This window comes from Coptis chinensis, chromosome 2 (genome assembly GCF_015680905.1).
Source record: "Coptis chinensis isolate HL-2020 chromosome 2, ASM1568090v1, whole genome shotgun sequence".
NCBI classification, from domain to species: Eukaryota; Viridiplantae; Streptophyta; class Magnoliopsida; order Ranunculales; family Ranunculaceae; genus Coptis; species Coptis chinensis.
This window is the reverse complement of record NC_141457.1, coordinates 24,323,286-24,334,696: the sequence shown is the minus strand read 5'-3', so window position 1 is coordinate 24,334,696 and position 11,411 is coordinate 24,323,286. Positions and strand designations below refer to the sequence as shown.

The window sequence follows — 11,411 nt, the reverse complement described above, 5'->3', positions numbered from 1 at the left end:
GATTGTATCATAGCCTTTGTGCAAGATTTCTTTGTTTCTGGTAAGTTGAATCCTAGTTTTAATGAAACCTACATAGCTCTGATTCCCAAAGTGTCTAACCCTGATCACATGTCCAAATTCAGACCTATTAGCCTGTGCAATTTTAGCTATAAGATTATCTCTAAACTTCTGGCTAATAGGCTGAAGTGCCATATAAACAAGATTGTGTCCCCATTCCAAGGAGCCTTCATAAAGGGGAGGAATATAGGGGATAACATTGGGTTGGCATGTGAAGCTTTCCATAATATGAAGTTTATGAAAACAAAGAAACATGGATGGATGGCTTTAAAAATGGATATGGCAAAAGCCTATGATAGGGTGGAGTGATCCTTCTTTGATGGCATTTTTAATAAACTTGGGTTTAGTGACTCTTGGAGAAATTTGATTCTCCAATACCTTACTACTGTATCTTTCAAAGTTATGCTTAATGGATCCCCCATTGAAAAAATTGTTCCTGAAAGGGGTCTTAGGCAAGGGGATCCGTTATCTCCATATTTGTTTATTTTGGTTTCTGAGGCCTTATCAAGGATGCTTACACAAGCTGAAGATAAGGGAGAGATCCAAGGGATAAAAATCAAGAGGAACTCTCCTGCTATCACTCACCTTCTGTATGCAGATAATTTGATTATTTTTTCTGAAGATAGCAATCACCTTAAGGCTATCTTGCAGGAGTATTGTGATGCCTCTGGTCAGTTGATTAACTATGACAAATCAAGCATTTTCTTTAGTAGAAATGTCAGATTTCGAGTTAAGTTTAAACAGAAAAGATTCTAGAGAATGAAGTTGTTTGATCCTAAGGACAAATATCTTGGGGTTCCAACCATGTTGTATAGAAAAAAAATCTGAGAATTTTGACTATCTTGTGGACAAGGTGCATGGCAAGATCAGGGGTTGGAAAGCTAAGGTGCTATCCCAGGCTGGGAGAGCAACCCTGATACAAGATGTGGCCCAGGCAACCCCTCTTTATGCCATGGCTACCTACCTTCTCCCTGTCTCTACTTGTGATGAGATAGACAAAGCTTGCAGAGATTTTTTCTGGAATGGGTCCTATAAATCTAATAGTGTCCACACCATTGGGTGGGGGCAATTGTGCAAACCTAAACAAGTGGGAGGTTTGGGATTTCGCAAAGCTAGAGATATGAATATAGTCATGCTTGCTAAGCTACCTTGGAAGGCTGCTACTGACTTAAAGTCCTTGTGGACTAGAGTCTTCACCAGCATTTATAGTAAAAATTGGATTGGGGATGTGCTAAAACCTCCTGGGACAGCATCCTACTTCTGGAAGGGAGTGCATAAGGTGTTTAATCTCATGAGTGGGGGTCTGATCTGGATCATTGGAAATGGGTTAACCACTTCTCTTCTTCATGACCCCTGGCTTTGCAAAGATGGTAAACCTAGCACCCTTAAAGAACTGGGAGTTGATCACCCAGAACTTGAGAGTGCACATGTGGTTGATATGTTCCTTCCCAATGGCAATGGGTGGGATATAGGAAAATTGAACCATCTTTTTCCACCTCTTATCAGCCAACAGATCGAAGAGGTGGTGGTGAGGCCTTTGGGGGATCCAAAAGACAAGATGATCTAGTCTGAAGATGGGAAAGGGGCTTTTACTGTGAAGACTACCTATAAATTCTTTAACCAAAGAAGTTGGGAAGGGCAGGCCTCAAGTTTCAGCCAGAACACCATATCTAGAATATGGAAATCAACTCTCCCAGCTCATATACAACTGTTCCTTTGGAAAGTTTACAAAATAGCCTTACCCATGGGGGACTTACTTATGGAAAGGAATATGCATGAGGATTTTGCATGTCCTTTCTGTTGGAGTACCATGGAAACAGATACACATCTCTTTTTTGGATGTGACTGGGTCAGAAGTGCTTGGTTTGGGTCAGAGCTTGGACTTCATGTGCAGCTAGATAGTGGGAATACTATAAGATCCTGGCTGGACAAGTTTCTGATGTGGTGTTCTAGTGCAGAGGAATACATCAACCAAGCTGGTGTCTACAGCTGTGTCTTGCTTTATCATATTTGGGAAGCTAGAAATGAAGCAAAGTTTGAGCTTAAGATTCCTAGCAGGGCAAGACTACTAAGGAGAAGTTCAGCTGTCACACAAAGCTGCTGCAAAGCCTTCAGAGAAGATCTCCCTAATCCTCCCCTTATTCCACCTCCAATAAATGATCTAAAGTTTTTGTTTCCTGTAATTCCTAGAGATAGCATTCTCATAAGATTTGATGCTGCCTTCCACAAGGATACTGGATGTGCAAGTGCGGGGTGTCTGGCTTGGAATGATGTTGGAGATTTGGTTGGAGCTGTTGTTAGGAGTTTCAAAGCTAAGGGTCCTGAAGAAGCTGAGATGGTGGCAAGTGAAGTAGCTGCTCTGCTGGCTTGTTTTTTAGGTAGTTATAACTATGTGTTTCAAGGGGACTGTAAAGAGATCATACATTCTTTTAATGGGGAAGGTTGTAGATGGAGTTTGCAAGCTTTACATTTTGCTATAACAAAACTGCTAAGTAATTTAGAGTCTGTAATGTTCAGCTGGGTGCGTCGGTCTGTAAATGGTGATGCTCACCAGTTAGCTCAGTGGGCAATCCATCAGCTACCTTTGACAGCTCTGCCTATGTGTATGGTGGAGACAAACTCTGTGCCTTTATGGCTTTAAGGTTTAATATATAACATGAAAAGTTTATCGAAAAAAAAAAAAAAAAAAAGGCTCGTAATGGACTTTTATTTAATAAGTTATCTAGCTTAAGTATATATATATATATATATATATATATATATATATATATATATATATATATATATATATATATATATATATATATATATATATATCATTCTTTTATATATGTAACACGTTGTAACCGCTCGTGGTTGCTCACTTCAATGATATCCTGTAAAGGTGGAAATTGGGGATGGTTGTCAGAAGGTAGTTTTCCATTTCACCTTATTTTCTAAATTAAAATCTTTCTATGAAAGCTTATACGTACAAACTTGTCAATTGTCAAGGCTATTGTATTCATATTTTTTGTGTGTGGAATTAGGTTGCATATATGCATGCATGTTTGGAGTTGTTGGGTTCTTAATTTACATCAATGAATAATTCTTGACTTAGGGTAGTTTTCTTAAAGTTTTTGGTGGTGTACGGTGTTCAATTGTTTAGTCATTGCCATTGTTAGGGTTTAGAGCTTTTTGCCTTTGTTAGAGAATAAAAAGTGGAGCTAGATTTGAAAAAGTTTGTACTTTGTTGTAGCGTTGGTTAACTTTTGTGTAAATGTCTCGCACTTGGACAGAAAAGGACAAGAGTCATTATGCATCCAAAGAAAAGATAATAGATAATAATTGTAGTTAATTTTGTTATGATTATTTGTTTAGCTAGCTAGATATGATTTTTGGGATTTTTCTTATAGCAATTTGGTGTATGTTTAGCTGGTGTATCAGTGTATGTTTAGTAGAAAAAAGGGGGTTCTCAACGGATGCACATGGTAATCTTTTTCTCTATAAATTAAATCTTGAGAAGAAAAGAAGTTTGTAGAAATAAACTGTTGTTTCATTTTCACGCATTATCATGTATACTGAGTAGCCTAGACATGGGTCACATTTTTATGGTTATGATAGAGTTTGTTTTCAAAAGTAGATAAACTATTAGTTTTGTTAGAACAAATAGTACATGTCACTTATATTACATGATTTGTTCTGTTTCTCTTTTATCTTGGAAGAAATGATCGCAATCTATGGCACCCATTCCCTCGTGAGCAATCATAATTAGGAGGTGATGTTCATCTCTCCCTGAGAAATCTCGTTGAATTCGCTCATTCAGGAAAAAGAAAAAAAACGGGAGAGTTTTATCTTGCACTGACAGAGCCTGGAGCTGCATAATATGTAGGCAGAAATGCAGAACTAACAATTATTTGCTTGATCTTGTCGTTTAGGAACTGGTCAAATGCTTCACCTTTATTATGTAAAGCTTATTAAGGCTCTGTCTGTCGAAGCTTGTGGGTGTGGTTCAGCCGAGGTAGGTGTGTGTCAATTGGTTTACTGGGATTCTTGGTCACCTTCCTACTTCTAGGAGAAACAAATTATATAAGTTAGAGAAAACGAAAGCTCCTGTGGTTGGTTGGGGAGTTCAATAAGCCTTAGTTGCGTTCCTATATTTGTGGAGCTTGTAACTGCTACATTTTCCTTTGAGGATTCAAATCTGACTTTCTTTTTTATTTATGGATAAATCATTAGCATCGCATCAACATGTTTTTTGCTGGTTCATATGTCAACTAAATATCACATCACACCTGTATTGGTCTCATATGGAGACACTATGTTGCATGGACTCTCCACACCGTGTCACACACCGAGCCTTCAACACTTCAAGGACTCTTCGGTGATTTATATAATTTTTTTCGCTAGGCATAAATTACTTTTCTTCATATCCTAATTATGCTTTCCACCTTTTGAATCGGTTTGATTTGTAGACTTTTTAATGTTGGATATTTGACCAGTCAAGAAAATAATAATCATATTACATAGATAGAGTATCATAGAAGAAAAAACAACATTGATAAGATTAAGGATGATAATGGTGTATGGCAAGAAGGTAGGAATAATGTAGGAGTAGCGGTGAATGCTTATTTTGATAATATTTTTGATTCTGTACATCCTCAGAAAAATGAGCTTATTCTTGATTTATTTAAGCCTTGTATTACGGATAGGGAGAATCAGATTCTTACTGCTTGTCCATCTGATGATGATATTTGGCATGTTGTTAAAAAGCTCGGGTCTCTAAAATCACCAGGACCTGATGGGTTCCAAGGTATCTTTTATCAACAATGTTGGGATGTGGTAAGTAAGAGTATTATAGATTATGTTAAGGATTTCTTCATAAATGGTCAGATGAACCCTAGATTAAATTATACTTTTATCACCCTCATCCCTAAGATTTCTAATCCGGACCATGTATCTAAGTTTAGACCTATTAGTTTATGCAATTTTTGTTATAAGATTATAGCTAAGATTCTTGCTATTAGGCTTAAGGCCCACATTAATAAGATTGTCTCCCCGTTCCAAGGGGCCTTTATAAAAGGGAGAAGCATAAGGGATAATATTGGCTTGGCTTGTGAGATTTTTAACACTATGAAAAAGATGAAAAAGAAAAAAGAGTTTGTTGCTCTAAAGATGGATATGTCTAAAGCATATGATAGGGTGGAATGGTCCTTTATAGATAATATTTTTCACAAACTAGGTTTTAATAAAAAATGGAGATTACTTATCTCCGAATGTTTATCTACAGTTTCTTTTAAAGTTTTGCTGAATGGTTCCCCTCTTGAGTCTATTACTCCTAGTCGAGGCCTCAGACAGGGAGACCCTCTCTCCCCATATTTGTTTATTCTTGTTTCAGAGGCCTTATCAAGGATGATAGCTTATGCGGAACATTCTAAGGAAGTTCATGGCATAAAGATTAGAAGGGATGCACCTGCTATTACTCATTTACTTTATGCAGATGATTTGATTTTGTTTACTAAAGCGGATTTAGTTGAGAGTGGTAAGCTTAAAAATATTTTAGATGAGTACTGCAATATCTCTGGTCAGATGATAAATTATGATAAATTTTTTGTAGTAAAAATATGCATAAAAAACATAAAAACATTTTAAAAAGGTTTTGGAAAATGAGGTTTTTTTACTATCGGGATAAATACCTAGGAGTTCCTATTATTGTTTCTAGGAAGAAGAGTGAGGATTTTGATTATTTGGTGGATAAAGTTCTCGGTAAAATTAAAGGGTGGAGGGCTAAAGTTTTGTCACTCGCTGGTAGAACAACTCTGATACAGGCTGTGGTCCAAGCCACCCCCCCTATTTGCTATGTCTACTTATCTGCTCTCAAGTTCCACTTGTGAGAAGATAGATAAGGCATGCAGGACCTTCTAGTGGCATGGTACAGAAGATAGTAAAAGCAACCACACCATTGGGTGGGATAGCATATGCAAACCTAAAGCTAGTGGTGGCTTAGGCTTGAGAAAAGCAAAAGATATGAATCAAGCCATGCTAGCTAAGCTTTCTTGGAAAGCTCTCACTGACAAAAAATCGATATGGGCTAGAACCTTCAGGGCCATGTATGGTAAGAGCTGGTTTGATGTTAACAAAATCCCCCTCCAGACGCCTCTTGGTTTTGGAAAGGGGTACACAGAGTGGGAAAAAAAGTCCTGGAGGGATGTATCTGGAGCATTGGTAAGGGTAAGGATGTGTTGGTTATGAGCCAGCCTTGGCTTAGTATTAACAAACATCCTGTCCTTATTAATGACCTGATGCCTTGGCAACAAGACCTTCAAAACCTCAAGGTAAAGGATCTTATGTTGACAGATGGTAGTGGATGGGATGAAAATAGGATTGATCACCTATTTCCATCTACTATTGGAAAGATTATTAAGTAGGTCATGATTAGACCTCTCGTGGCAGGGGAAGATACTATTCGATGGATGGATACCAGAAATGGCAGTCTGTCTGTTAAATTTGTCTATCACAGAATGGCAGGGAATAGGGACATGGAGCAATCATCGTCTTTTAATACAAACACTGTTAAAGCTATTTGGAAAGCTCCAGTATCAACCAATATTATTCTCTTCTTGTGGAAGCTGTATATGGGTATCCTCCCAACGGGAGACTTGCTTAGGAACAAAGGGATCAAATGATAGTTCTCCTGTCCCTTGTGCTGGCTGGAGCTAGAGGACCCTTTACATATTTTCTTCAAGTGCGATTGGTCCAAGTCTGTCTGGTTCGCCTCAAACTTGGGGGGCAACCTAGACGAGATGGGACACTACACGATAAGAGATTGGGTTGATCTTTTCCTACAGTGGATTAATGGAACGGATCCGGGTATTGCTGAAAAAGGTATTCTGGCTATCATAATGCTTCAAGGCATATGGGAGGCTAGGAACAAGGCAAAATTTGAAAGCTTAGCAGCAAGTAGAGAAGGTTTGCTCAGAAGAACAGCAACTCACTGGTGGAGATGCCTTGAAGTCTTTGGAGAATCACAGGGAGTAGGGAATAACAGTTCCCATATAAGACAAAATAGGATGAATAATAGTTGTCTTTATAAAGAGTCCTTTCCTATAATTGAACTAGATACTATACTAATAAGGTGTGATGCTGCTTTTGATAAGGGGACAGGAGATGGGGCAGCTGGAGCTCTGGCTTGGGATAATGAAGGTTCTCTCATAGGAGTAGCTACAAGAAGGTTCAAAGCAGCAGATGCGGAGGAAGCAGAGATGGTGGCCTTGGAGGTGGCAAATGGGTTAGCTCAGAGTACGGAGAGAACTCCATTTTGTTTGAGGGGGATAGTCTTTTAGCTATTCAAAATGTAGTATCTCCCTTGGAGAATAAGTCTCATAACTGGAAATTAGAACCTGTTAAGTTGTTAATTGAGGATCTGTGTAGACCTCTTAAGTTTTGTAAATATGGTTGGATCAACAAAGCGTATAATGGCGAGGCATCTAACCGGCACATTGGGCTTTCCATGGTCGGGACATAAGTCTATCGCCAAAATACCTCTTGGACAGAGCATCGTACCTTTGATGTTCTAAATATGATCTGTTGTTAGCGGAATATAAATATATATATATATATATATATATATAGAGAGAGAGAGAGAGAGAGAGAGAGAGAGAGAGAGAGAGAGAGAGAGAGAGTATCATATATGATTTTGTACATATTTTCAGATGTTTTATGACATTATATCCATGTAATGATAGAATAATGTTTCTTTATTTTCTCAAATTCTACTAGCTAGTCAACATTTGAGGTTGTTTGACACTCCATTTCTGTTCCTTCTGCCATATAAACAGTTTTTTAAAGTACTGTTAACCTCTTTTTAGTATAAGTCAGAAGACTTTTGAATAACTCAAGGTACTATCCTATGTCCTGTGATATGCAATATTTGTAAGAATTCAGAATAACCTTGTACTGTCTCTTTTTTTTGTAGCAACTACTTAAGCAACATCGTATGCGATTGTAGTGAACTTTTCATGTCTTACTGGACTGAAGGGTGATATTCACCCAATTTTGGTTTTCAGATGTTTTCCTTTATTGAATCTTTTTCAGGTCCCATGAGGATATGTCAGTGGACATGGTCGACTACATTGTTGATGAGCATCATATCGACGTTGATTCTGGTATTCTTAAAAGAGCTAAGGTTAGTTAATACTGTGTTTGATTTGTTTCCGTCATGTTGGGATTTTATTTTATGAAGAATGTATCCGATAGTGTCCTCTAACAGCTTCCTTTGCATTATCTAGCTGTATGATATCTGCTAATATACAGTATTAAGTATAGCATTCTGTTTTTTATTAACCTGTAGATGTTTCATTGCCAAAACTTTATGCATGCAAGAGTATCTACTAAATATGAGTTTACTGTGATGCACAAATGCTTTGCTGATGGTTTTGGCTTTCCAGATATGTGTGAAGGAGATAATCTGTTGTTTTATTATTTAGTAACGCATTGATTTCAAATTTTTTGGCTCAGTTTATTATTGATTATTCTATGATAATCCTACAACTATTTAAATTGGCTTAAGATTACCTTTCCAGTCTCGTGTAGCAGCTCATTACTAGCAATTAATATGATATTTTAAAAAACGGTTTTTTTTTTTTTATACTGTTTACTCCTTAGAAATAGCTTTCGTCAAGTTTGTCGAGGGAATAGGATTCATAATGGAAATAGACATCAGCATAGTCACGAGAATGGAAAATTTCAATATTTACTTTGACATAATTCCTTGTGAAGACATGGGGATTGATGGGAACGAGGAAGATTAGGCCCAGTACCCTGCCCAGATTACCTGAGTGCTGTTCCTTCTTCGGGTCCTATCTTGAGTCTTGCCCATACGTCTTCCACTAAAGTAATTTTATGATGTTGACATTCCATGTGATAGAACTCTTGTTAGCAAGTTCGCGAAGTATTTGCTTTTTAAATGCGAATTTTTGAAGTATCTTTGAAATCGAATAAAAAGGAAGTAATTTGGCAATTATTCGGATTCAGGATTTAAAAGTTCTAAACGGGTAATGTTCGGATACGCCAATAATAAGGATTTCAGAAATTTGTGAAATTGTTTAATTTTTTTGAAAAGATTGAGTGTTTTAGTTAATACATTAGTTGGTTTTTACACAGATGTAACTTGTATTTCTTGAGCCACGTAGTGGGTAATGATTTCTAGTTTCCATACTTCCTGCATGGGATCTCTAGTACCCTAGCAATGTATTGGTGTTCCTTCTCATATGAAGGTTTATACGTGAATTTTTAAGCATAGCAAATGTTGATGTTTCTCAAGTAGATTAACTCTCAACTATTTGTCATCATTTTTCTTCTTTTTGGTCTGCATTGATTGACCAACTATTGCATATGCTCATTGTTTGACTAAGATGAAATACAGATGACATTCCCTTGTCGCTATGATATCATGTTTTTTTTTTGTTTTTTCTCGTTAAAATAGGAAATGATACTTGCAAGCTCTGAAATCGCAGTGCCGCAAGTAAGTGATTTTGATTTTTGACCTTTACGAGTTTTCTTTATTTAGCACATTACACCACTATTACACTGCTTTCCGCTTTTTGATTTTTCTTCATTATCTTCTTTTTCCCCTTTTAGATAAGGAACGTTAAAATCCTACATCCATGCTCTTCTCTTTACCTTACTTTGATCTTCTTCCGGTTTTGTTTTTCAAATTTAGCGCACTGGAGAGAAACGTTTTCTGTATGACATTGTTGCAAATGGTCGGAATGGAATAGATGTTGACAAGTAAGTATTTTCATTTATAAGATTTTTTTTGTTGTAGTATTATGATCTGAATTTTTATTTGCTTCATTGCATGCTATGGATTCATAACAAGATATAAATGTACATGAGTAATTTGTAGGTTTGACTATATCAAGTGTGATTGCCGAGCTTGTGGCTTGGGTTTCAATTTTCAATTTGGAAGGTAAGACTTCGAAGTATTGTTGGTCTTGTTTGTATAGAAAATTGTGTTATTATTTTTTTAAATGGTAAGTATGGTTTACTCCTGAAAATCTTCGTGAAGATATGAGGGATGTGGTATTTGGACTCAAAATGGTTTAGAATACAAAATTGATCTCTTTATCGCAATATTACTTTCTGAAATGGGAAAAGCTTGAACATGTAGAAGAGGCGCAAATTCTTAATTGATCTGATTGGATTTGATGTATAGAGTTAGTTTTAGCAAACTTGCTGGGTGCACCATGTAATGGAGAGGGTTTGTTAGAAACTGCGTCACACGTCCTTACAGAAAACTTGCAGCAATTGCTTGCTACAAGTGAATTTTTTAAGATCCCATAAAAGCACTTAACGGCTTGACTATAGGAGGTTCTGACTATATTTGCAGTGTAACAGAGGTGTGTTCTGAATGTTTTGACTTCTCCATTCAAAGCTTAACGGACTTTAGCATCATGGTGCTTCTTTGTCACTTGCAGGTTAATGGAAACCATGCGGGTTATGGGTGATGAAATCTGCTATCCTGCGAAAGAATGTTAGTGCATTTTTGTTTTGAGTTCATTTATCAAGACGTGTTTGACAAGCATGAGCCACCATGCATAGCCTTATTTATTTGTTATTTTTATTCTAATCTGCTCATGTTTCAACATTCCAGATCTTTCCGTCCAGAAGTTGTTTGCCACTCATGCTGATCTATATCGAACAGTTTATACCATGCAAAAGTAAAGGTAAAATTACATGTACACACCTTTTATCTTATTATTATTATTTTATTTTTCTTTCAGGCGATAGAACTCATGCTTGTAGATGCACTTGTAAAAGCAAATAGTTTTCTCAACATATCTTCTCATATCAATGACCCCTCTGAATATTGGAAGGTTCTCAGAGCTATAAAACAGATTGTTTTTCATATGAATATTCATGCAACAAAAATTAAGAGCTAATGGGTTATACCTTATTCTTCTCGCAAATGCAGTTGGATGACGCAATAGTAAAAACTACTGAAACAGCTACAGAGGGGAACGGAAGGAATCCAGGGATTTGATCCTTCGTATTCGCAGAAGGGATTTATACCAGCTTTTGAACATTATTTAAGCTTTCATTTATCCTGCTGTTACCATCTGTGCCGTTGAGAAATCATTTCAATGTAAATCTATGTTCAGAGGAAATGAATATTGTTCCTCATGGCAGTTCCGTAACGAGTATGCTGTTCCAAAGGATAAATTAGAGCATTTCAAAGCCATCACCTGCAACTTTTACCATGAATGAAAATTACAACATGCCTTTATTTGAATTTGAGGCTGTTAGATTGTGGAAATCGTTTGGTCTTCAGATTTTGCTATTGTTCTTTTACTTTTTGTCAACTAGATTGTAGATCC

General features: G+C 36.9%; 2 protein-coding genes across 2 annotated transcripts; both read left to right on the top strand.

Annotated features, from left to right (window-relative positions):
- The first annotated feature begins 1,801 nt into the window (after positions 1–1,801).
- On the top strand, positions 1,802–2,698 carry LOC147515480 (uncharacterized). The gene has a single exon (XM_086592929.1). It carries the CDS (start codon positions 1,802–1,804, stop codon positions 2,696–2,698), a length of 897 nt encoding a protein of 298 aa, XP_086449055.1.
- A 214-nt stretch (positions 2,699–2,912) lies between these two features.
- On the top strand, positions 2,913–11,333 carry LOC147515479 (uncharacterized). The gene is made up of 8 exons (XM_086594480.1): positions 2,913–2,968; positions 8,128–8,218; positions 9,518–9,556; positions 9,755–9,822; positions 9,941–10,003; positions 10,512–10,567; positions 10,688–10,760; positions 11,009–11,333. The coding sequence occupies exons 1-7, from the start codon at positions 2,955–2,957 to the stop codon at positions 10,756–10,758; spliced, it is 402 nt and encodes a 133-aa protein (XP_086450606.1). The 5' UTR covers positions 2,913–2,954; the 3' UTR covers positions 10,759–10,760; positions 11,009–11,333.
- The last annotated feature ends 78 nt before the right edge of the window (positions 11,334–11,411 follow it).